The following is a 27,043-nucleotide window of genomic DNA, read 5'->3' as shown; positions in this document are numbered from 1 at the left end:
GTGCAGCCTGCCTTGCTTCCTCACTAAGTGTAGTGTATGCCTTGGCTTCTGGCTTGTATATATTCATGGCTTCTTCTACTGATCCTTGACTTTTCAGTTGCACATTTATGGACCTTCTCTCCATTTTTATGTTGTGGGTTTTTTTAAACAACATCATTGGCTAAAAGTCATTAAATTAAAAAAAAATCACAAAATGCCTTCCTACACTTATTAAATAATGCTTTTCATTTTACAAAAAATCTCTTGACCAAGGAACACACAACTGGAATGTACATGATCTCTCTCACCCTTATGAAACAGCATCTCGTTTATCATCATACCCCCTGTGCATCTGAAAGCACTGGGTGGAACAAAACTTTTGCAGAGAAACCAAGACCCTGGAGAGGTTAACAGCCATTCCTGCTGCTCCTAAGGCCACAAACTGCTTACCAGAGTATTTGTATGCTGCAGCCACATCAGGTGGATTAGCTTTAAACTCCTGCACTGCCAACGATTTTTAAAGAAATTGATGTCACACCTTCAGGCTATGTTGCCAGATGTTTTACAGATACATCAGCTGGAAAGCTGCAACTTTTGCTTTTATGCTTGAGACTTAAAAAATGTTCTAAAAAATAGCCATTTCCTTCCAAATTGCATGGCATTTTTTCATAATATCTCTGCTGACCTTGCCCTGATGGTAATCCTCTTTTTCTGTGGTTTTAGACAATCCTCTCTGTTCTGAAGAAAATAGTATCACTGACAACTAGAAATGAATAAGCACAAAATAAATCCTTCCCTGCACCACTCCCCTTCCTTCCTTCCAGTGCCAGACACCACTTTGGACCTGTCAAAAATCTGGCTCCTGCTGGCAAGGACACAGGAGCATTTGTGTTAATAAACATTGAAACCAGGAATGTTTCTGGGCAGGTGATGGACACTGCGCTGCCCCTGGCTCAAAACCCAGTGGTTTTAGTTCCTGTCCTGCCATAAATTTCTTGTGTGAATGTTGCTTAAGGTTAAAGCCACAAAAAATTTTAGGATGTTTTATTCATGTCTCAGATGTCAGGCCAATCTCATGAAATGCCAGTTTCGCTGCCTTTCTCTTTCCCCTCATGTCTTCATCACCTTCTTGCTTCTGGGGATTTACTGTAAAGCAAGTCACAGAGCTGATCTGGTTTGAATATCTTTCTTTGGCAGGGAGGAGGGGAGCATAATGTCAACAGCTCTGAAATATTTATTGCTCTGTAGCTTGCCTTTTCTTGCCAAACAAGTATAGATGGTGTGTAAAAGGAGTGGCTGGTCTGTAACAGAAACCATGCAAATCTGTATGTTTGAGTGTGAAAGAGATGTTTCACACACCTATGGAATGGCTGGTAATTGAGCAGGCTGTGGGGCTTTTTCCTGAGACACTTAAGATGCTGGCTAGAAATTCCCAACTGCTACCTATTTGAGAAAGCTCTTAAAAGAACCCCTTTCACAGCAATAGCCAGCCTCAACATTTTCTAGTGACATTTCTTTCACTGTTAAATTGCTTTTTCTCTGTGCAGTGTATGTTTATTGTTTTTGCTGCTACTGCTGGGCTGCAGATCTACCCACATTTTTATTTACGTATTCCCAAAAATATTTTTTTGCATATTGAAAACTAGGTTGGCTTTCAGAGACTGGAAAACATGCAGAGAAATTATCCCACCCAGGAAGGATAACTTGGGAGCAGTTTTTCCTCTTGTCATCCTGTCCTTTCTTTAAGGAGAACTTTCTTGAATTTTTTTAATTATGTCTATGCAATCTGGCACAAAAAAAAAAAAATAAAAAAATGAAAGGTTTAGCAAACTGACATGTTATGAGCAAAGTGTAAAAATCATCCTTTCTCTCTAGGGAGCAACACTGGTCTGTTTTGAATCCATATCAAAAAATCAGCTAGATGAGTTCAAGCACCACAGGGTTTTGATTCTATGAGGGATAAACTTGTTGCCATTAAAAGCTGCAGAACTTAATCTCTGTGATAAAATAGTAATAAACTTCAAAGCATTTATTTAGGTTATGTAATCAGTCCTGTCATCATCTAGAAGAGATCTGCCTCTGCCCACCCCATTCTCACCCAGGGTACTAATGAGCAGGAAGCTACGGGAGACTCATGGCTCATCACTTGTTGGAAAAGCAGATGGACCAAGAGATAAATCCAAGAGACATTGCAAAATTAGCTCTTTTCTCACCGTCCAAGAAGCCTGTCACCAAATTATGGGGGGGAAAGGGAGTCCTAGCAAGTCTTTCTTGGTCCTGACAAGAAGAGATGGACACCAAGAAATAGGATATTAACCTACCTGGTGAAAGAAAGAAAACGAAGGGCTCTGAGAACTTTCACTGTCATTGGCAGCATTTTGAGGCAGTTAGGAAGCCTCACTCCCATTCCACATCTGATTTTGACTCCTGTTTTGCATTGGTGGCTGCTCCTGGCTAGTTAACTTCTGTTTAATGGCACCTAATGGCAGTGCTCTAGAGCGAGGCTGATCACAAAGCACAGTCTGCAATGTTCATTTACCTTAGTTTAGTACAGTTTCTGCAGATGGTCTTTGTGATTTGGGGCACAGTCTCAAATCAGTTCTCAAAAATATCTGCAGCTTAGGCTTCCTATTACAAAACCGGAAGAATTACATTTGTTCATATTTTAGGAGTAGTTGGCAACTTCAGCACTTGGAGATTTCTTTCCAATCCTGGTGAAGGAACACTTGTGGAGTACTGTGAAGCTTAAGAGCACTTCAAGTTAATTTTAGTTTAATTGGTGTTAAGTGCAGTTTCCTGTTCCTCTGTTGAAATTATCTTTTGTAATAATGGACAAATCATCATACTGGGTTTATAAAGACATCTTTCAAGCCTGAAGCTGTGGAGATAAGTGGTCACATTTAGAGATTCATTCCTTTTTTCAGAGAAAATGTTTCTGGCTGTTAATACCACACAGAGAACACCCAAGGGCAAGTACAACGACCCATGTATTATGTGATAAAAACCAAAGCAGCTATGCAGCAGGTATGGAAATGAAATTGTAATGAATGAGTAGAAATTAAAGCATTAAGCTGATTGCACACTTGACAGCTTTCACCACACATTTGCTGACTGGGGTTCAGACTTACCTGATAATGATTAGAGGAATGAAATACACCAGGAAAGCCACAACAGTCATGTAGGGGATCCAGTAGGACTCATCAGGCCAGAGGGCCCAGCACTGCACTTCCCCATTGGAGAGCTGCCGTTTCCCGAAAATAATCAGAGTTGGTATGGAGAACAGGAAAGAGAGGCTCCAGGCCACTCCAATGAGCACTTTTGCCTGCCTTTCTGTGTAACAGAGTCAAAGAGACAGTGTCACTGGGACTGTTGGTGCAAGTAAGCCCTAGCAGCACTATTGACAGAAAGGCAGGAAGGAGGAGGAAATTCTGTGAAGAAAGGGAATTTTAGGCTGCAGCTGGCTGAAAGACTTCAAAGGAGAAAAAGGATTTCTTCTCTTTCTCATGATAAATTGTCGTGTCATTATGAGCTTGTACTTTGCAAGTTTTATTTGAGGATACTTAGGGCCTGTTGAATCTGAAACACTATGGGAAAGGCACTGGTCAGGGTCAGCAAGTCAGAAACATGAAATGCAAATAGTATCTCTATGCCACCAAGAGAACTTCATTAATGCATGTTAGGGACCTCAGGCCTGCCCTACTGCATGCCTAGTGATGCACTTTGAAGTGAGAAAGATTTCAAAACATTTCCTGTGAGGAAAAAGAAAATGCCTCAGTTCAGGGTCAGAACAAGACTGCGGAACCAGCTGCCTTTAACTCCATCTGCAACTTTAGTGTCCCAAAGAAACGTGGGCCTGAAGAGCCTGAGCATCTCCTGCGCTTCTCTGTATAATGGTGGGGATCAAATTTAGCTCCTGCTGATAACCCCAAAATATGCCAGGAGTGGACTGCTAACCATGAGACAGGGCAGACAATGATGCTCAAGTGCCCAGCCTTGTTTTTATCTGCTGCAAAACACAAGAACTGGGAGATCCTGATGGACTTCATGGTGAAGAACAGGAGCTAAAGGATCCCAAAACCTCCATCAGGTTTGGGTTACTGCATCCTCTTGATTTCCGGCCACTGCCAAGTGAGGAAAAAAAAGTGGGAAATGAAATGATGTCTGGTGGTACCCACAAGATTTTGTGAATATCAATGGTTTGGAGCAAAAAGACCCAAGGCTTTAATTTTCAAAAACCTGCATCTTCTGGCTGCATTCCAGCTAGCTCTAGCTGAAAAGTGAGTTGAATTGAAAATGGGGAAAAAGGACTGATCTGTGGAGTGCCCGTGATTATCAGTGACACTTATTCCTCCTCAGCCAGATTGCAAGAAGGACAGATTTTTTTATTTTTTAATCTGAGGAGCTTTAGTGTTCAAGTACTTTATTGTCCTAAAAAACACCCGAGGTTGTGTGTGAAGTAGAAAAGCACTTTAAATTATGCATATCAAGAAGAATGTCTTTCTTCCTTGAAGCTCAAAGAGCAATACAAAAGCATGTGGGCGAAACATTCAAAAAGTAATTTTATGCTTTATAAAACATCAATTGCAAATACTCAGTTATCCTGCTCATTTTTAAATGCTACCCACGTTCAGGAAAGTATGGTCTTGCTAATCTAGGGCTTAAGGGAACTCTGATGACATCTGCATAAGTGAGAGGGTTAGATTAAGGCTATAAATATTGTACAGGCAAAAGAGAGCTGTGAAGTTTCCCAAAGTATGACAGAATAAACTTAACAAAAGGAATATTAATAAAATTCACAAAATATTTCCTGACAGAGAGAACATTTCAAATGTGAGCTAACTACTTAAACTACAATCATGCTACTCAGTGGGGCCCACCTGTGCTTTTCTAACTAAAAAAGATCAGAGCTAGAAAAGAAACCTTATTTTTTTTATACTGTATATTGAACAGAACTGAGCAATATGGGTTGAGCAAGAGTGGTATTTCTTTGTGTTTCATAATACTGTTCCTGAAATGTATATTTATTTTTATTTTTAAATGTCCCATGCATTTGGTAGAATATGGCCTTGTTATTCTAAAGGGCTTTACAAGGCACTGGTAAGTAAGCAGATTTTTGGTTTATTAGAATAATGTTAATTTTCTGCCTCACCAGCAGGGCTTTTTTATGTTGCATTTTTAACAGTTCTAATATGCTCTAAATGCCAGCCAATCACATAACTAGAGCTGTATCAGTTATTAATGAAATCAAACAAATAACTTTTGAAATACAATATTCTGTTGTACCAGTCTGAGCATTTTCCTTTAGAGCTTTTCAAACCTTGGTGGCCAAGACTAACTCTCAGGGTTGGAGTGGGGATCTCAGCTGTGAGCTCTGGCTCTGACTCTCCTAAAAGATGTCACAGACGTGACTGTCCCCTTTGCTCTGCTCCTGCCTTCCCTGGACTGTGACAGTGGGTTTGAGTACATCTCTCTGCTCCCAGCAATAGGGGACAGAGTCACCCCTTGTAAGGCACTTTGCTTCCTGCCGTCAACAATGTCAGTGCTATGCAATCCTTTGATAAATTGAGTACCATCTTAAAGTTGGGGTTTAAATCCACAGAGATTAGAGCTGTTCCAGAATCTCAGTGATAGCACTGTTTTCAGCCCAAAACCACACAAGGATCAGTTTACACCTTTTTGGGTTTTGTCATTTGCTTAAGCAGTTCTTTTTTCACCTGTTGTTTAGTTTGCATGTTGCTTGCATATGCCTTTCCAACATAATGAAGTATTCACAAAATGTTTTCTGCTATAAACTTCTCAATTTATTTTCTTTTTGATCTTTATTTTGAATTTTTTTCTTAATACCCTTTTTGTTGTAGGATTAGGTGTTTCATAGTAAAAGCTTTAGGATTAAAAAGCATATTTTTTTCCTATACTACACTTTTGCTGGTCATTTATGCATTGGCAAAGTATAAAATATCCAGCTGTTGAAGTTTGTTTTCTTAAAAAACATGCAAAGAACAGCTCATTGCAAATACTTTTTAATAGGACTTGAGGCTAATAGCTAAACCACAATTTAAAAAAATTGTTTGACATTTTCAAAGTGGAATGTTTGATTTTTTTTCTAAAATGATATTTCAAGGTTACATGGAAACATAATTTTTTAAATCAGTAAGAATAAAGGACTCTTTTGTTTCTTGATTGAAGGATTTTGGGGGGATGAGTGTTTCATTTTGCGAAGAAATTTGCCACAGGTTGACTCAGAACTGTTCATGAAGTTCCTCTATGTCATTACCAATGACAAAGGTTTGTAAATCTCTTTGTTCTCTATCTGTAGAATAGCTAAGAGGGCATTTCAAAAGCATCCCACACAGCACCTCTGCAAGGAATAGCTGGCTGCAAAAGGCGATCATTTTATGTATATTCCAGAAAGTTGCTATGATAAATATACCTCTCTAGACCCTTCTTGTGGATTTACAGCTGCCTTCTTTTTGCCTTGTCTTTGCTTGTGCATCAGTGTGTAGCCAGACCTTGCAAGAGGTCGATGGGTTTTGTCAGTGTTCTCTCTGCTCATGACCTTTTTCCCCCGACTAGAGCTGCACCCAACTGATGATTTTGCTACCCTCAGCTGGGGCAATCATCCTCTCTTCTCCAGTTAAAAAAAAAAAAAAAAAAAAAAAAAAAAAAAAAAAAAAAAAAAAAAAAAAAAAGAAAAGACAAAAAACTATGGTAAAGGTACAGGAAATGGGATTTTAAAAAGGCTTTTTCAAAGATTTGAAGTGATTTTCCATGGGTTCTTTTTCAACTTCAAAGTTCTTTTCAAAGATTACCCATCGAATTCTTTACTATACTCAGGGGGTTGTTTAACAAGCACTGCTTTTCCTGTACCATGCATGAAGCAGAAATGCCAGCAGGTCTGTCCCACAGCTCATCCTGCTCAGCCAGCTGGTTTGTGAGCCCTTGCCCTTCCTGGTTTATGAGCCCTCCTGAAGGGGCTGTAAAGCAATGCCACCCCTCTCAAAGCCCACTGGGAAAACCTTGATATCTGCCTCCCTGTTCTGAAAGAGTTGGTCTGCACACTGGGGAATACAAAGTTAAATTTCACACAAGTATTTGAAGATTTCAGACCTTAACATCTGCCAAAGCTGCACCACTGTCTAAGCTGTGACTGACTCACAGGTTTTTAAGGCCAGGAAGGACCATTAATCTGAGTCCCTTAATAGAGCTGTCTGGCAAAAGCCCTCACTACTCCAAAACAAGAATGATATTTGCATCTGATTAAAGCACATCCTCCGGACCTCATGGATCTTGTAACTGTTCTTCTTCCTCCCCACCTGCTATCTCTGTTTCTTCACTCAGAGCCACATACTTAATGCCCCACTTTGGCTCTGTGGGAATGACATAATTTGGTTTAAACTGTACTGCTAAGAGCCCAGGATATATTTGAGTGCTGTAAAAAAACCTGAAACCAAACCAACAGTGGAAATTATAAGAAACAACAGATACCCAAATTTATATACTATCTCTTTTGAAGATACTTCAAACTATTGTATGAGTTATCTGTACCGCACCCTCCATCCAAGTTATTTTGTATTGTGAATAAATAGACAGTATAGACATTGCCACTCCTACAGTCAGTTTAGAGGAACATGGGGTATCTTTTGTCCATTAAAACCTTCTGAAAATGCTGGAATACAATTGAAAACCACTATACTTTTTAAAATGGCATTTCATTCTTTGCTAACAATACTTACAAAAACTGCTGAGGGCTAAGTGGAGTTTAATAAATCTTGAAACCACAGCTACTTCGTCATTTGGAAATTGTAACAGAGTTCAAATGTAGCTAGAGCAGGAATGAATAATTCATAGCAACCAGGTTAAGGATTTCAAAAACTAAAAATCACTCAATAATGTCTGTAGCAATAGCAAGGTACTGAAATTCTCCTACCTCCTTGCAAGAACTTCATGGGGTAAACTATGGCATGATACCGGTCTATGCTTAGTGACACGAGGACGTAGGTTGAGGCATAGAGAAGGACCACCTGGGGCAGAAAGTACAACAAGACAACAGTTGAGACACATTCATTGCAGAAGACGATGTCAATAAGAACTCTGAACTAGGAATGGTGCAAAACTTATTAAAAGAAAAAAAATTGAAAAAAAAAAAAAAAAGGAACCCCTCCCCCTTGTATATTTATCCAGGTATTTTTCCTGTCCACAAAATTTAAAAGATTTAATTACTAACTAACATGTTTTACCTTTAAATGAACATTCTCAACATTTAATATTTTTGCTGCTAGAAAAAATTCTATGCAGTGCTTTTGCCAGAGTTTACTGCTATGGGGGCAAAAAGGACAAGGTTTTTATACCTGGAAGTAGCGAACAACCCTGCAAACGATATCAGGGGCCATAAAATCTCCAGTGTAGCGCCAAATGATGTCAGTCATTATGTTGATGAGTCCTGTGAATGAATCTACAAAGAAATTAAATGAAGAAGCATTGAAAGAATCAAATTCATGACTTCAGTTGAAGCACAGAGGCAGGTAGGACCTTTGGGATGTATCAGCTCCCCAGTCCTAGGGGCACTCAAACCATGACCACTCAGCCCAGTATGCTAGAGGAACTGGGAAAGCCTCAGAAAACATCCCATAATTAGTGTCTAAGTGTGTCAGCTTGACTACAGCTGTGACAAATACTGAACCACTTAACATCCTTTATTCTTTATCTGTTATTTCACTTTAAAAAGCCTCCTGCGAAATCACCTGGAGTGGCAACCAAATGCTGCTGAAGTTAGTGGAAATTTTGTCAGGAGTTAATTTGCAAACTTAATTAATTAATGACTAACTGTGCTTTGTCAGCTTAAAGTTAACCTACTTATGCCTTACTTTTATATTTGCCAAATTAAATACACCTCAGGCTATCTTTTCTTTTTTTCTTCCTTTTTTTTTTTTTTTGCTCCTGAAAGAAAATCTAAGGAGATATTCCAGCCTTTGTTCTGTTTCTTTTTGAACAAGTGAGTGCTCACAGAGATGCACGTTTTACAAATTAATCACAAGAATGGGTACTCCTGTTTTACATATGCGTGATAATAAGTTTTGTCTTTAAAACCAACTTCTCTCACTTAGACAACATAAATGTTTTCAGTGCAGTCCATAGAAGAAAATGTGTATGAGTCTAATGTGCTGCCACTTCAAGTAACATGTCATGTTGCTCTTCTCGCACAGATTACCACAAAGGGAGAAAACAGGTTAAGAGAAGTTTTAGTGCAATTTTTCAGGACAAAACCGAGCAACATGAAGAAAAAGCTTCAATCTATATTAAAAAAAAAATAAAATGGTGAGGTAGTGTTTCATTTTGCTACTACCATATTACACATTCAAAAACCATATCAAAATTTTAGTTTGATAAAGATAGTTTAAACCTCATATCAGAAGATTTTGGTTTGAAATGTATGCTTTTGGAAACAAGATATTTCAACAATTTCAAAACATGTTTTGAGAAATAAATTGTTTGGGACAGTATTTCCAAGCAAATAGGCACATGTTTTGCAGATTAGTTTTCTTCTAAGCCCTTTGAAATTACAGAAACTCCAGATATTTCGAGATGGAAATTGGGATTTCAGCTTGAGAAAAAGCAACCTCTTTGGCTTCACTGGAAAATCAGAGTTATTTTTTTCTGTATCAGTAATCCTTTTATCTCCTCATTTTCTTCTTTCATTTATCTTCTTCTTCAAGCTCAGCTCAAAATTAAATTAGTGTAACTACATTTAGTGCAACTACATTGCCTCCCTCCTTAAGACTACTGTTCAATTAATACTGGTTTGCTCTTCATTCTCACAGTGTTTTCCAGCCACATTTTCTGTATCTCCTCTCTTCCTCTGCCTCCAGAGAGAGGCTGGATCAGAGACAATCTGCAGAAGGAAGGCTGTGGTTTGAAACATGAAGCTAAATGTTCATTGATTAGGGTGATGGGATAAGGAATGATTGTTCCTCTGATGAGTACAGTGGCTTTAAGACTTTTCTGAAAAGACTGTAGGTCTATAATAAAGGTAGTCTTTGAGAAAAACACAGAGTTTAAGTGTTTCAAATAGTAAAATGCATCCTCCAGCAGCGGTTCCAACCTATCCCTTTCCCTTTCCTTACTCCTGAATTATTAATTCATATTCTCTCTCTCTACAGTAATGAAATATATATTGGTTCAAAGTATTACACATCAATAGAGCTTCACCTCAGGGTATCCTCCGGCTTTTGATGGTCTGAGCATCTGCCAAGCAGGTGGTAAATCAGGGCTCAGTTTTCCTCCGGAGGGGAGGGCACAGAGGCTGCCCTCCCTCCTGCCAACCCCAGTGCTCTGAAGAGGAAGGGGAGGGAGAAAGAAGGGTCAGCACCTCAGCTACCCCCTCATTTCCCTCTTCTCATGGCCATTTTCCTATATCCCTTTTCAATGCATCAGGAGAGTGCTTTAGAGATGGATCCTGCAGCTGTGGCAGGAGATGGGACAGCATCCTGATGGTTTCCTTCAGGTAAGCAAGTTGGCAGTCCCAGACAACACGCTTTCAGCTTATGCCCATGTCAGCTTTTTAGTTTGCATTAGGAGCGTGGTTTTAACCTGTGGCTGACCCCCACTTTACTGGCTCATGTGATGGAGAGCCAAAGCGGAATGAGGCTCAGCTGATGCTCTCCAGGGTTGCCCTCCTTGGATCCCACAATCTGCAGCTACCAGCCAGTGCTCAGGCTCAGGAACCATGGCAAAGTTTATGCAGCAGAAGCAGATCCCTCTCCAGAAATACGGAATGTGGATATCAGCTCTGCCTTTTCATGTTACAAGTCTCTACCCACTGCGTGTCATTACCTACAAATATATCTATAGCCTTAAGTACTTCAGGAGCTTTAAAGACAACTCAGGATTGTCTTTCCCTTGAGAGCCATTGAGTGAGGTTTTTTAGGTGACTCCAGAGGCTTTTAAAGGAGGATTAGACTTCACAGCTTTTTTTTTGTGCTGGCAGCCTCAGCTCCTCTCCCTCAGCAGTATGTTTTAAGAGCTCCCTGTTGCTGAATTTCAGAATTGCTGTGGAGGGCTTGGCATGAGCCTCCAAGCACGTGCCCCTGAACACAACACACGTGTGTACTAAAGCCAGTACACCCAGGTGCACGTGTGGGCCAAATTTAGCCAGATTTCTCAATGCCCTTTATTTAGAGAAACATTCAGTGCCCTCACGTCCTTCTTGGGTTTTATCTCTTGTCTTTCCAATCCTAAAAGTACCAATCTAACTTTTCTCAGAGGATCCTTCATTCCTTTGCTGACTGCTCCAGAGGGTGTTTCTTATCCCATCTCTGCAAAGGACCAAGCTCTCTCAGTATGACCACACATGTCTCAAGGATTTGTCCTGCAGACTTTACGTAGGCCCTCCAAGTAAATAATACTTTTTGTACCACTGATCAGGCAGCATGAAGGGAAAATGAAGCAAACCTCCAAATGATGACAAAGGATTGCTATGTACTCTCCAGAGACACAGGTACCTAGTGCAAACCTTTATTAGTGACTTAGACACTAAATATGCTGCTCATTAATCTGTTATTTTATGATCACCAAAACTAAACTAACCATAACTAAACTTTATATTTTTCACTCCTTCACAACATTTTTTCTTACACAAAGAAACATGATTCTTTTACACAAAGCCCCAGCATGCCAGCACTATAAACCTGGTACAGAGATAATGAATTGCCAACAGACCTTTTGCCACTGGTAAATGAATCCTCCTCACCCTTGTATAATCTCAGATGCAACTATATCCATGACCACAGTGTCTTGAAATCCTCATTTGTCATGTAATTTGAATTGCTCTCGTAGAGGTCAGTGTGTGGAAGTCAGCTGGTTTCAGCAATGAGATCTCAGCAGATCACAGACTCCCTGGCTGATTTTGGCAAGCTTACACCTCAAGCTGTGTCACTGGATTGCATCAGTGCCACCCTAAGTGATGGATGTCAGGTACAGAAAGCTGGCATAACCAATACATTGCTCTGAACCTCAGGCTCCTCATTACTTTGAGTACCCTCACCACTCCTTACAAAGCTGGTGGCTCGTGTTAAATACTTGTGTTCTTTCACTGAAGAGTGTTCTGGGCCAAATGGCACCAAATAATTTCTAAAAACTGTCCTAAGCAACCTTCACTCACAGCTGTGTGCAAGCTTGTCATTGCCATTGCCTTCTTCATAGTCTTCTAAATTGTTTTACTAAGCAGCGGTGTGTTTACTGTGATACTGTGTCAGCATTGCTAGGCAACAGTGGGGTTATAGGCCCATCTAATTACTCAGAAAAATAGGCAGAAATTCAATTAATAAAATGTATTCTCTTTTGATACAAAATAAAGATGCCAGCAAGTGGTAATTTGTGGCTTTTAAGCCACATGTATATTCAAAGAAGGGTACAGATTAAACAATTCCTCGTTGAAGAAAGGACATGGCCCTAATGTGATAGGAACGGAAGAAGATTTCTCTTGAGGGAGAGTGGATTTTCTATGAACAAATGTAAAAGAAAAATTCTGTGAGATTTCAGTAAGAAGAAAAAGTAGAGGGAGGCAGTGAGTAAAGATGGCTTTGCCTAGGCAGAGGGAGAGAAGAACAGCTGTGTAGGGTTTGTGCAACTGGACAGGTCTGCAAACCTTTATTTGCCTCCTCCTCCTTGTCGCCACCATGGCCACAGCCAGTCCTCAAAAGGAGAACAAGTGTCTGTCTCTACAAACCTGTCAGCATTTCAAAATGCAGCAGTTTTAAACAGCATTTATCAAAAAGGTCAAGAAAATGCCTGAGAAGGAGAAGCACCCTGTTCTTCCCAGAGGAGACTGAAACATGCTGAATATAGAGCTACAGCATCTGTTGTTGGGAAATATGTCAGGTACTGAAACAACCTGTGAAAATCCTGGGCCCTAAAGGCCAACATAACCCAGGTTTCCATCACATTCAGCAAAATGCCTTTGGATTATTTTACAGGCATGACTGAGTGCAGGCATTGCCTCTACACTTTTGAGCCCAGGAGCCGCTTGGTTCAGGAGATGATTGCAGTACCTTGGGTGATGGGTGCTTCCTCATGTGACTGACCCCAAAAATGTAAAAAAGAATCACTGTCCTTGGAAGAAAAAATCTGAATGTCAGCTTGCTGTTGGTGTAAGTGAAACAAATCTTGTTTAAAAAGCCCTCCACAGAGAAAGAAGTCCATTATAGAAAGCTAATGGAGGTAATTAGCAATCTGGCATGGGAACTGTCAGATTCCATGTCTCAAGTAATATGTTCATAGAAATTCATTGACTTGGTGGTATTACCAAAGGGATGTACCTGTGCAGACTTCAGGATATTCCTCTCATTACAACTAAGGAGGTTCAGACAAAAATCTGCACTAGCAAGTCTACAAGAAAATATCTCTATCATTTTATTATTAGTACTGACACCACTCTTCCCTGAAGACGCTCTACCCAGAGGATGAAAGTCTTTTCTGTCAGAAGTGGAAAGCAGATTGCTGGTAAGCTGCGACGGGTTAAAAAGCTCCACATGTCATCTCAGCTGCAGTGTCATTTTCCCCTGATGAGAACAGTTCTATTAAGCTGGATGTGGTGATCCATGACTTCTTGGTGAAGCTGTGGCTCTTACTGAAATACCCTCTCTTTTTTCATGTCACTTACGGAATGATTCCATTTTAACGAGGATTATTGTGTTGTGCTTTATAGACAGCACCAAGCTGCACAAAGCAACACAACGTTTTGTAAGGCAAGACAAAGGGTGTAAGCTCCTGGTCGGGGTTGAGCATTTCACATGGCTCATTTTTTTTGGACCTCGTGGTGCACATTCCCATCACCTACCACTTCCCAAGGAGCATGTCCTCTGGAAGCATCAGAAGCAGCAGTTCACTAACATCTGCCTACAATGGAGTGATAGACCCTTAAAAACAAAAGTGGCATCACTGCCCTATGACAAAAACAATCACTGTCCATGATTTTTGAACTGATGAGGCAGCCACTGCCTTCTGACCTTGCTGCTCTGTATCACACTTGATGTGCTGTCAGCTAATCAGAATCAGTGCTGTGAACTTGCCTTGCAAGTGGGTGCAAGCAATTTAAATTAGGTGTTCTTAGGGGTCCTGAAGGTTGGCCTTAGTACAGTCACAGGGCAGAGAGAGCACTGGGAGGTGCCCTACCTCCTGCAGACACCCCTGCAGCCTGTTTTCTCCCACTCTTCCCACAGTCTGTGCTTTCCACTGAATATTTCACAGGTGGCTCTGCATGTACTCACTGCACTAGAAATAATTTTGTGACCAAATTTCCTAAAAAATATACCCAGCCCTCTGCTCTCATTCAGAAGCAGATAGTGAAATAGCTTGTATCCCTGATCTGGGTATCTGCAGGACAAGGTATTTATGAGGTAAGTAGAAGATGCCCTTTCAAATTATGACATTTTAGCTCTTTAAATGCTGAGCCACGAGAGCCTGGTGTGTGGCCTCTCCATGTCGTCGTGGTGCAGCATGGGGCTGCGTGTGGAGCAGGGTGGATGCAAGAGTTGCCCTCATGCTTGGACAACTTATTCCTCCTCTTCACAACCCCTCCAGGTGCATTTATCTGAGTTTATGGTGGTTTGCAGCCCCTTGCTCCAGCACTGCAGAGCATCTGGGCACCATGCTGGAGATGGGGCCAATAGGGAGGATGGTTGGCAACCCCAGGAGCTGCCATGAATCTACTGCTCCTGGTTTTAACTCTTTTAGAAGTGTTGATATGAAGTGGATATGATTGTGCTTACATAGTGCAAGGACCCCAGCTCTCTGCTGGAGAATCTGGCAGAAAAATGTCCCTTTGGGATGCCCTAAGTTTTTGTGGGAAATCAGCAAGGACACCTGTTGCTGTGGGACATGAAAGACTCCAAATATTTCAGAGGGCAAAAAGTATAGAAAAAGCAGGCTTTTTTATTTCAATCCTTACTACCTTTCATGATGTCTTCCAATACAGACTTAACATGATTGGTGAATAGAAATGACACCCTCTCTGATCCCATTGGTTAAACAAGAGAAATAGCAAAACACCAGCTGGACAAAGATTGTTTTGAGAAAGGATAGTTGTTTACCAAGATTGTTTTGAAAAAAAGCTTTCTTGAGAAACTTTTCCTTGGGAAAATGTTAGCAGCTGCCTGGCAGGCTAAAATCTCTGAAGCCCACAGACACCCACAAGTGCTTTGTTCCATTGTGGTGCCTGCATTGGAGCACATGTTTTGCACTGGAGCAGGAGCAGTTTTGCCACAGGTACAAACAATGTGTACTGTGCTGCTCTTGGGCATTTTCTCTTACAAGCCTGGCAGCCTGGAACAGAACACCAAATGTAGTGTATGAAGCAAAACCTGCTTGAAAATTACCAAGAGAAAACCTGTTGAATTGACCTGTTAAAACTATATGGATTTTCTTGTGGCAGAAAATGTGCTTTCTTTCTCTTTCTGGCTCATAGGAAGAGACAGAAAATTTTGTTGAATTGTGTGAGCATCTAATTTATTTGTTGCATTTCTTATATTTCTGCTCTGAGATCCACTTTCTTATGAGATGAGGCAGGTCTTGTTAGGCTAGATGTTGTAAAGGATGGATGCAGTGAGGCTCCAGCCTCACTCCATAGCTGATACAGGTTTAAAGATGAAAGGCTGACAGTAGCATATACTGCACAATACCAACCTCTTCAGAAACAGCGCTTACAAGAGTACTGGAGATCAGGTCTCTAGGAATTAAAATTCAACATTCCCTGCCACTGTGAAAGGTACTGAGGTTTTGATTAATTTGCCTTTATTAATATATCTCTTTCTACCATTATCTCCTACTGCACCGTTGCTGTGGGGATACAGCTGGAGGGGGCTGGACTGATCCAGCAGTTCTGCCAAGAAGGAGCATGGCACCTACCAAAACAGGGCAGGATAACAGGAACAGCAGCACCACATCAAATACAGTGAGGGGTGGGCAAAAAGGAGGGCTTGATCACCACATCAGCAGTGGTCTCATTATTCAGAAAAACTGATGCCTCCCACAAAGTTGAAGAAATGACTGGGGAATTGTTTTCTTGTAGAACCAGGACGAATTATGAACCAGTCAGGACAGTAAAGGCAAGTAAGTTTCGTTCAGATGTCACCTTCTTCAGACCTCTGCAGATACTATGGTTTGGGATTGGCAGTTGTCCTTAGGGGGAATATGCAGGGGCAGGTGAAGCTGGTGATAATTCTGAAGGCTAGGACAAAGTTTTCTCCTCCCATCTTGTGTTGCTTGCGCATAGATGAGGCCACTCTCTACTAGATGAAATATTATTTTGTTGCATGCAGTTGTTCAGTGGTTCATTCTGTGTAAAGAGCATGCGTCTCAGTGTAAATGCAGAAGACACGCTCCTTTGGATCAATTTGTCTTACTTAAACACAGAAAAATAAGGATATGCTTCTTCAAAAGACAAAGGAATCACACTGTAATTCATTGCTGCTCTATATATTTCAAGTGCCTGTACTTGTAGAATTTTCCAGAAAAAAATTACCTTCTGAGATACCAAGTATGAAACAATTCCATTTTTAATTATTTTCTTCCCTAACATCTTGTATATAGATGCTTCTGCTGCTACTTCTGAATCCTCTATACTGATCCTTTTGCCAGCTCTTTATCTTGAGTATTTGAAGGACTACAGGTTTATATCTTGGTCACAACAGAAACTGTGTGGTTATTCTCATCCAAATATGGACTATCCTAAGAGTATTTTCTGTTTGCATCGTTCAGGCACCCAGGTCACTATAGTAATTGATTACCCACATTTCTTCCAACATAGCCTTAGTTGGCTCAGATGTTGTTGATGCAGATACTTTAGTCTAAGTAGGAGTGGTAAGGGTAAAGCCTTCTTTCTTCCCTCACAGCAAATGGTAAATCAGACTCCCATAGTGCTCAAGCAGCGACATTGCATGCTGCAGCTCAATTTTTGTTCAACCTTAGGCTTTCCATTGATGTCTTAAGTTTTAGCTTTCAAGTTTTTCAGATTCTGTGCTCCCTAGGGGTGTAGTTCTGAGCCTCATATTAAGGGCTAGTGAGCTCTCTTCACAGAGTAGGTAGACAAAACAAATCCTTTTCCTGCTGAAGACCAAGGATAACGAATTCAACTTTCAGGCCCAAGAGCATAAACAACAGTGGACTGAAGAGAGAAACAAGAAGAATGATACTTCACAACCCAAAGCTGTAATTGGACAATTAAACCCAATATGCAAATGGACCAAAACTTACAAAAGTGTGAGACCTCATGACCAGTTATCCATTTTAGTGACCATTTTAAGTCCACCTTGAGTGTAGCCCCGGTCAGGCTCTTGTCCTGCCCAAGGTGTACCCTAAAGGCCTTTCAATAAATATACACTTTATTCTCTATCTCTGTCCAGTCTCTGTTTCAGGTCAGCCTTCCCAAGGCATCACCATCACAGAACAGTAGAACAGTATTCATTCCTATTTTTGTATCTGCTTTGTCCCGCCTGGTGTTTGCTCATAGCATGAACAAAAGCACACTGCTAAGTTTTATTGGCGGATTCCCATGTAAAATCATCATGTGGAAAAGGTAGATCAGGGAAACACACACTGAGCTGTTTTCCATTAAATATGCTGCAATGCCAGAATGGGCTGAAAATTCATTACATCTGGCCTGGATCTCAGTCCTGTAATTGAGCTAAACATGGCCAAAATGGACTTCTAAGCATTTGGTCTTAATAGAGCAACTAAGTCTCTGTAGCACCACATGATATCTTTGACCTGAATTCCATAAATCCTGCAAATCATTTGTAAACATTTGGTTACCAGCTAGGCAATGGAGTTAAAATGAGTCTCCAGAGAAAACCTGTAAAACACATGAACGTGAGTTGAACATATTGGCAGGTGATGAACAACCACATGAAAATGTTGGATGTGTTGTCCTACAGCCCTTTGCAAAGATTGGTAAAGGGAAATGTGTCAATGTTATTGTTAGTGACACAAAGAAATCTAAGTAAAATATCACTTCTTTAATATGCAAGAGGGGAATAGAAAAATCCTGATCTTCTTAATGTAACTTTAGTGCATGCAAAAGCTATTTCTAGAATAATTTCTGTTTGATTGCAACTACATGTGCTGCAGTACAGATGATGGACTAAAAAGTGCTAATGATGTATTTGTACTTTTGATGTCAAAAGTTTAAAGTCATGTCTTTTAATGTGAGCTAATGAGATCCTAAGTGATGATTCCAAGTAAAGCATAGTCATTATGGCCATGCTGTTGGCAGCACCACGCTCGTGCAATCCTGTTTCTCAGCATTCACTGCTGGTATGTGAAGGAGCCAGGTAGCAAAGTCTGCACATCTACCTATATTTAACAATAGAAGTTAAACTCTCATGTAGAGTGACTGTAAAATAAATGTCCTCTATGTCAGGTGACAATCCTGCCTGGATATCCGTCAGGGAATCAAACAGAAATCCATAAAATTTAGAGATAATGTTTTCCAAGTAATTCAGAAAGAAATCCATTTCCCCTCTTTATGCTGAAATGTTGGACCCAAAGGATTATACAATTTATCTGCCAAGCACCTTTCATTAAAAACAAAACCAAAAACAAACATAACACAACTGTCATTAGGATTTGAATGTCTGAAACAGGCTGAAGATAGGAAAACCATAATCAGTCCTTCAGGACCACGTAACAATTCTGTAGCTGTCAAAACAAAAATTAAGGCTTCCTATAAACTGACATAAATTGGCACAGCAAAAGCTGACTGCTGCTGATTTAGAAAATGCACGGTTCATTTCATTGACTGTCGAATGTATCTACAAAACATATTCAGGGCCACCACTGGGCCACAGGAAAGGCAACCAAAATAACCTTTTTAAGGTTATCAAAATAGCCTTCCTAAACCATTCTCAAGCCTAGTTTTGTTCTGGATCCCCACAGAAAACCCCAAGTTCACCTCCTGCCCTTCATGTTCCCCCGTGCCACATTTCATGCAAGAAGAATAAAACCTCTCATGTTCTTGCATTCTGCCTTGTTCGAAAATGTGGTGTTTTGAAGAAATTAATTTATGAGAAGGTGCAGTAAACCAGACCATTGTTTTTCCAGTGAGACTTAGAGATGCAGCTGCTCTATTTTCCCAAACTATGTTAGTGATCTGGATGAAGGCTGTGCCCACATCTGGACTGTGGCACTACATGGAACTGGAGCATCAGATGTTGTCAGAGTGGCCAAGTCAGACCTCTCTGACAGTGCTGGGTGTAGACACTCCTTCTCTGTGTTCCCAAAGGGCTCGACCTGAGACTGATAGGAGGGCACAAAAAACCTCCAAGACCTACACACAGCTTTGCTATAATGGAGTCAAAGTTCCCCACCAGTGTCAAAAGTATTTGGATTTCATCTAAATTTTAGTTTATGGGCTAAGCCAGCCAGCCAGAAGCTGCGTCTATGTTGCAGTCGCAACTCAAAATTGAAACTTCAGCATGCTAAAATCATAAAAGACATTTGTTTTTTCAAAGTATCTGGCTTCTTCTTCTGACCAAAAATGCATGAGCATCTTTGAGATTAATAACCAAATGTTTGGATTTTCCCTGCAGGTAATTGACTGAGATTGATTCACTATAAAGAGTGTAAACGACTAATTGGAAAGCTAAAATCAGTTGACTTGTGCCTTTTTCCCATCCTGTCAGTCAACATCCTAGCAAAGTACTTCTAAAATTGGAATGCCTTCCCAAATGCTGAATGAATATAAAGCTTTGTGTTTATTTACAATTCACACCAAAAATGTAACTGTGGGAAAAATTAATAAAGATCCAAGTATGTTTATCTGCATATGAGGCAATGAATGGTGAAGAAAAGGATGTGAGTATTTTTATAAACATCTTAGAATCATAGAATTATTTAGGTTGGCAACTATCTTTGTGAGGAATAAATTGCCTAATCAACAGACTTCATAAATTCAGCAATATGAAGAATTTATAACCACTCTCATTTCAAAAACGTTTTCTGCCATGCACAAAAAATATATTGTGGAAATATTGTTAGCTGAAAACAATGCTAACCCACCAAAGCACTCGTATTAAAAATGTATTTGGTATAATAATGAGTGTTTAAAGATTTAGAGATAGATTTGAAAATGCAAAACTCTATCTTGCAGGAGTCCATTAATTTGTGATATTTCAGAATGATCAAATTAGTCTTTACCAAGAGCAAAATATTTTGTTTGTGATAGTATCTGCACACAAAGAGATCCAGGAGAAGAACCCAAAACCATTTCCTTTTACAGATCCTTTCCAATTCACATTGACATTATAAACTGTGTAAGTGGAGCACAGAGGTATTTAAAAGCATACCTCCAAGGGGCATGATTTTGGAAGCATGGCTTTGTTTTTCTGACGATCTTGTTGAATCGATTTTTTCCAGTCTATTTGTATTAGCTGGGTAGACGATTCACAGAAATGCAATTGTGTTTTGTAATTTGACTTTGATCACAGTAATTTTCTTTCTTGTGTCTCGCAAGCAGCCTTCTAGAAACTACAGCAGTAATGGTATGCAGTAGTGGATATTGAACTGCTTGCAAGCCACTCAGGCAGCTCATAAAAACATTATTAAAAGGCAAATGCCCTTTGTGCTCATAACTTCTAAATTACACAAGCTGAAGGCCTTAATACTCCTAAAGCATTGTAATATATTGAGATGTGTTCTCTTGGAGCTGGTGTCGTGACTTTCCTGCTGACAGCTTGTGCTCTCCCGCCAGTCACTGTGGTTTGGTTTGACTCTGACCCTCCCTCCAGTTCAAGAAGTCAGGAGCCTGAGCTTGGTTTGCTGGGAAGCTCACTGACTGGCAGGTGGCACATTCTTCCTGAAGTAATCTCATCTCCTACAGAAGGAACTTTTTCAGAGCATCCTGAACCATTTCCTTTCTACTAATGAGTGTTCTCCCAAACCATGGAGGCTCAGGAGATGCCCAGTCCTGTAAAAGGTGCTTTGGCTCACCTGCTAATGTGAATCTGCTCCCAAGGTGAGAGTTCTGGGAGACATGAGAAGGCCACAGAGGGCAAGAGTGTGATCTGTGACCACGTGCCGTGTGTGCTTTACCAGCTAGAATAATAAAAGAACTATTTTAAAGATAATCCTGATGTTCACCGAGAAAATGGCATAGTGCTTTATTTTCTGCTTGCATTAAGCAGCAATCTTCTCATCTCCCAAGGTGGAAACATCCATGAATGTTATGTTCAGACATATGAATTCTCTTTACCTGAAGAACTGGGAGAACATCTGAGAATGTGCTTTCTCTCAAAATCAGAACCTATGTAGGTGACCTGGAGCTTTTCCCAGAAAGAGAAGAGCAACAAGACTTGCTGTAGAGTTCAAGAGCTGAATAAATATTTCTAATCCTTACAGTGTGCTGGGGAATTCTACCTTTTTTATTTTCTGCAAATGTTGGTGTTATTTTCTTAATCTTTTTTTCTATCTTGCCTAGCTCTTTTGTAAACTGAGCACAAACTTTATACTGTCTACAGGGTCCAGATTTTGTGGCCTCAAGAAACATTTCTGCAAATTGCAGTTAAAAAGGATGCAGGATATGTTGGAACATCTAAGACCTTCACACAGACAATAGGCACTATTCAAGTCAGTATCAAATTGTCAACATAAGATTTATTTTTTCAGTTGTCCTCAAGATCTTTATCCCAATAACAATTTCTGTATTTGCTCAGGAGTTCCACTAAAATGGAAATTACTATCCGTTCTGGTGTATTTTGGTGTATTAGGGACTCCCATTTAGTAGTGAGTAAACTGTACTGCCTTCATTTCTTCCTCTCCGCTGCTCCTCTCTCCATTCTCCACTTCCAGCTCTGAATGTAGATATTTGATCTGGATGACCTTGGTCTAGATAGGAGTGTGAATGCTCCTCTCAAAAGGAGCACTTGAAAATTACTTTCAGTGGTGGAATTTATGCCTCCACCATAACCAAAAACAAGTTAGTAGGCAGTGGGCTGAAATTCAGTTTTAAGTAAAACAAGTAAACAAGCAAACAAGTTGTTTCATGCTCCATGCCTTTGGGCATGGTATGCACTTACAATGAGGTAACTTCAGAGTGCAAAACATGCTTTTAATGCCATTACTGACAAAAAGTACATACTTGAGGCAATATACACATGCTTTTCCCTGCCCTAGACACAGTGCAAAAGAATTCCATGCTGATTTCCATCAACCATCCATTTTGTCCAATGCCTCAGAAGACGGCCAACACTGAACCTTGTTGCACTCGTTCTTACAACCAGGACCAGGTAAGCTGAGGTGCTACATGCCCACACTACCCAAAAACATCTGGTTTAACAAGAATTTGGTAAACACTCACCTGCCTTTGAGAAATACCTGAGGGGTGCAGACAGTGTTCTACTTTGAACAAACCCAGTTGGTTTATTTGCTGCATGGAAGACAAACGGGGAATTTGGGAGGCACTGGATGAGTCCCATATTGTGGTGTCCCACTGAACCTGGCAAGCTGTAAGTACCAGCATACCCATGCAGGGAGACTTAAGAGATGCTCTTCACTTACAGCCAGATTGTAAAGACACAGGATACATAAATGATTTGTTTGTCTAGGAAGCTTCAGCTTGAGAGTGAAGATTTTATAGCATATTATAGAAGGACACTTCAGAGAAACTAGGTTGATATGCAACTGATGTGGTTGTCATTTATTAATATTAGATTAGGCACCTTAGCAAAGCAAAGGTTTCAGGTGGGTAGTTTTATCGCTGTGCTGTCTTTTGTGCATTAAAATTTAATTACAGTTTCTGTCTTAGAGCAATCAGATTTGCCGCTAATAACTCTTTGACACAAAGAAACTTATTTGATACTTGAGCGTTGCAACACTGTAAAACCTCATCAGACCAGATCACCTGAGATCGCAAATGCATGGATTCCAGGAGTGGATTGATGCTATAGTAGTCTTCATGGGTCTCATGCCCCCAGTACTGTGAGGATTACTTCAAAGGGAGTGTGCCATCTAACAAGCTCAGTACTTAAAATGTGTCAAGCTTGCTTTGTGCCTGCGTGTGTTTCTGACAGGGATGAGCAGGAATCCAAATTTACATTGATTCTCTGAATGAAAGATGGAAGAAATGTTCATGGTATCCTCCTTTCAAAAAGAGGAACAGAACACTGAAAGATCCTTACTTTACCAGGGTTGTGTACAAAGCTATCCTCAGGAGTGGTGACACTGGATTCCATGTGAAGGATGAGGCAAAAAGCCACTCTACTTTTCAGCCCTTTAAGAGGGAATCTGCTACTGACTTCCACGGGCAAACAGCTGTGACCTTGCAGTTCTTAAGAAAAGTGTTTAAATAAGAATGTCCCTTTGATTTCTAAAAGTTTTGCATGTTTCATTGAAACAAAGATGGCTGAGCAACAAATGCTATTTCTTGTGTTTCAGCTGGCTTACCAGATATCACTGGAGAGACAGTTTCATAACAAGTATTGAAATTACCATATTTAATATATCTCAATTTTTTTCTCTGGACTTACTAGTAATATAGCAGTAATACCAGCACTCCCATAACATCAGAAAGGCAGTGATTATACAGTCCCTATCTCTGCAGCATAGAAAAGCCATTTTCCAAGAGGGATCTCCATCCTTTCCACATGTGGTATGAGCTCCTGATTTTATCCCTGCCTGTAGGAGCTGAAAATGAAAAGGTGTAGAAATCATTTTTCCATTCAAGACTAGAAAATGTCCATCAAAAAAACCAATACCATCTCAAAATGTATATAAGTTTTTGTTTGTGGTTTTTTTTGTTTTTTTTAGGAAACAAACATCTCTTTTTGTCATGTATCTTCAAGTTCCCACAATTTCAAAGCAAACCTTTTCCTCATGTACACAACTCCTTATTCCCCTCTTCTAGTGTGTAGGTTTCTGGCATATTTAAATAAGGTTTTGTCTATTGTTCTCTTTTGCTGGTTTACAATGAAAGTAAAAATGTCCTGCAAGAAAAAAAATCCTTTTGTTTGTTATCAGTAACCTCTAAGAAACTGGCATAATCCAACAACCACTTCTGCTTTCCAGCGCTGTTATCCCTATTCCTTAAGAACTAGAAAAGAGTTTCACTTGTAAATGAAATGTTTGGAGATTTTTCCAGATGTAATTTCCATCCTACTTTGACTGATCATGTTCTTGTTAAGCAGACTGCCTGCTAACATAATAGGAGTGGAGAAACGTGTGACTTACCCACAAGTCTCTTTTGGATTTCAGAGCTATGGTGTGGGTGGGTGAGTGGGTGTGGATGTGTGTGTATTACATGTGTGCAGGAACTGAATCAGATCCATATTGCATCCTTCAGTAATTTCAAGTGGTTCTTTCCACCAACACAGTGGGGCACAGCATTTATATGCACTGAACTCAGCAATCTTGAAGTTCTTACCTAATCTATTCTATGATCCTAAAGATTCTCCTTTAAGGCTAATCATGCAGCTGTAGTGTCAATGCCCGTGTTTGGAGTAATATTTGTCACTTAAACTACACTTTTGTTCCATATCCTATTTAGATCTCTGCAGGTACCTGAAAGGACATTGTAGAAAGTTGGGAGGCAGTCTATTCTTCCTTGTATCAAGCAATAGAACAAGAGAAAATGGCCTCAGGTTCTGCCAGGGGAAGCTTAGTTTGGATACTAGGAAAGATTTCCCATAAAAGGTAGTCAAGCATTGGAACAGGCTGCCTGGGGAAGGGGGTTAATCACCATGCCTAGAAGTATTTAAAAGACATGTCAATGTGACATGCAGGGACATGATTTAGTGATGGAGTTGGCAGTGTGAAGCTGGACTTGATCTTTTCCAACCTAAATGATTCTGTGATTCTATGAACAAATTATCTTTTGGGCAGTGCCTAGAAAATCTTGGACAAGTTTCAGATGCCAATTAAGAAACAAATCTGAGAACAAAAGTCATCCTGCACTTTCCATCAGGTAACACTGTTACGTCTTGCTGAGCTTAAAAAACAAATGGAAAGGTTCCAAGAAAGATCTTGTGTGTAAAACTTTGTGTCTGGGGATGGGATTTGAATCAGAGCCTTCTGAGGTCTGATTGAAATGGAGGAAAATTAGGTTCTTAGTTTTCAAAAGTGAATAGTAATCCTGACATATTTGGTGATGTATGAACACTGGAAGGATTTATATAATCAACTTTAGAGATCTAAATTAGGAATTGAATCCTTCTGTGCAAGTCAGTGAAACTTAAGCCCAAGTATAGAGCTGTTTGTAGTGTTTTGCTCTATTAGCTATAAATTGAGCATGAGGAGGGTGACTTTGTATCTTACATGCCTACAGTGAGGCGCGTGAAGTAGACTGCATGAATGATCCCTAAAATGAACACCGGTGTGCATGAATACAGTCATGAGATTTAATCCAATTATCTCTTGTGACAATTATGTCCCATTTTTCTTCCCAGGACTGATGCCAAGATATGGGCTTTCTTCAGACCTGCTTCTATACACATGGCAAGAGTCTAATTGGGCATCTGCCCTCCACTCTCCCTGCTATTACACAGAATTACAGAATGTTCGGAGTTGGAAGGGAATCTCAAGGGTTCAACTCTTAAGTAAATGGCCCATAACCACAACATTGGCATTATTAGCACCAAACTCTCACCAGCTGAGCTAATCTCAGTATTAATGATATTATATAATGCAAAAGGTGTAATGTTCCAAATAACAGTAACCTCCTCAGGTGGAGAAGGTCACAGATTAAAATTGCTTTGGTCAAAGACCTGCAAATATACATTGTCACCTACTAGTCAACCACCCAGCTCTAGGACAACAAAAGTGTCTGAAGATGCTTTGCCTAATCTGCATTTCACATGGCTGACTAGAAAAATTACCAAGATTAGAATTTTGTTGTTCTTTTTGCTGTTTCTTTCAAATACCACATGGCTGCTCTAACATAAGAGCCCAGACCACACTGCATTTTTTTCTTACAGCTCTCAAAGTGCTGTAGTTGCCCATACAAACATTTATAATCTCCACAAAGCCCAACTGGTATCAGCAGAGCTGTGACAGTGCAGTAATTTAGCTGCACAGTGCAAGTCTCAGCACAGTGTTAGAGAAATTATATTGCAGGTGAAAGTGGGGGGTAAAAAGCTACTGGCAAAAAAAACCCAACAAAAAACAGCTGAAAGGAAATGCTTTCATTTCAGTCACACAGATGTCTAGTCAAGAAAAACATTTGTATGCAAAGATCTGAAGGAGTGAGAGCTTCTTTTGAAAGAATAGAAATGGTAGATGTGGACCTCCTATTTGGATATCTGCAGGTGGGTAAGTGGAATCAAGTTTAGGCTCTGTGTGTCTATTGAAATGAGAAAATGATGCCTTTGATAAAGATAGGGCATAAACGATCCATTCATCACTTTAAATACTTTCAGAAATGACTTATCAGCCAGGACGAGCAAACAGAACAACTGATCTCATCTTAGTTTAAAATGATATTATCTGCGGTGAACTTGGAGAGATAGAATTGTCACAAATTACATTACAATATTAATGTTACATTAATACTTTATTACTTTTGGGGGATGTCCAGGGGCCCAAACCTTAGGCATGGCACACACAGAAACGCTCCTGGATGACTTGGGAACAGAAGTCTGGTGCCTACTTGTGATTTTAAACATACACATACACTGCAAAGGAACAATCATTGCACACTGTATTGTGTATTTATAGGCACGTTGTAGTTAGTTTTTCCCCTGCTTTTGAAGCAAGAGGATTATGAATTTATGAACTGAATTCTATTAAGTCCCTAAAATCTATATAAGGAAATAATCAAAATCTTTGTACAAGAATCAACACATCTACTGAAAATACTTTATAACTCAAAAAAAAAAAAAAAAAAAAAAAAAAAAAGGATATATCTGGCTTCAGAGTGTTGAAGTGATTGAGATGCAGATGAAATGAGAGCATATCACCTTTGTTGCTAAATTCTCAGGTCCCAGGTGGTACACTGGAATGTGAAAAAAACCCACATGACCATATTCTACACTAAAAGTGGTACTGGAACTACTGACAAGCAGAGAGGAGATTTGTTTTGCAGTTA

General features: G+C 40.0%; 1 protein-coding gene across 2 annotated transcripts in view; it reads right to left on the bottom strand.

Annotated features, from left to right (window-relative positions):
- The window catches only part of NPSR1 (neuropeptide S receptor 1), a 56,878-nt gene that overhangs the window by 8,847 nt on the left and 20,988 nt on the right, over positions 1-27,043 (bottom strand). Inside the window, exons 3-5 of one of the 2 annotated variants that reach the window (XM_066327508.1) lie at positions 8,328-8,431; positions 7,907-8,000; positions 3,108-3,309 (exon numbers count right to left, since the gene is read on the bottom strand). In XM_066327508.1, the coding sequence (XP_066183605.1) occupies positions 3,108-3,309; positions 7,907-8,000; positions 8,328-8,431 (400 nt within the window). The remainder of the gene's footprint in view (positions 1-3,107; positions 3,310-7,906; positions 8,001-8,327; positions 8,432-27,043) is intronic. The other variant, XM_066327589.1, reaches the window with a different exon arrangement.

The sequence above is a fragment of the Sylvia atricapilla genome, chromosome 1 (assembly GCF_009819655.1).
Source record: "Sylvia atricapilla isolate bSylAtr1 chromosome 1, bSylAtr1.pri, whole genome shotgun sequence".
Taxonomy (NCBI): domain Eukaryota; kingdom Metazoa; phylum Chordata; class Aves; order Passeriformes; family Sylviidae; genus Sylvia; species Sylvia atricapilla.
This window is presented reverse-complemented; position numbering and strand designations above follow the sequence as displayed.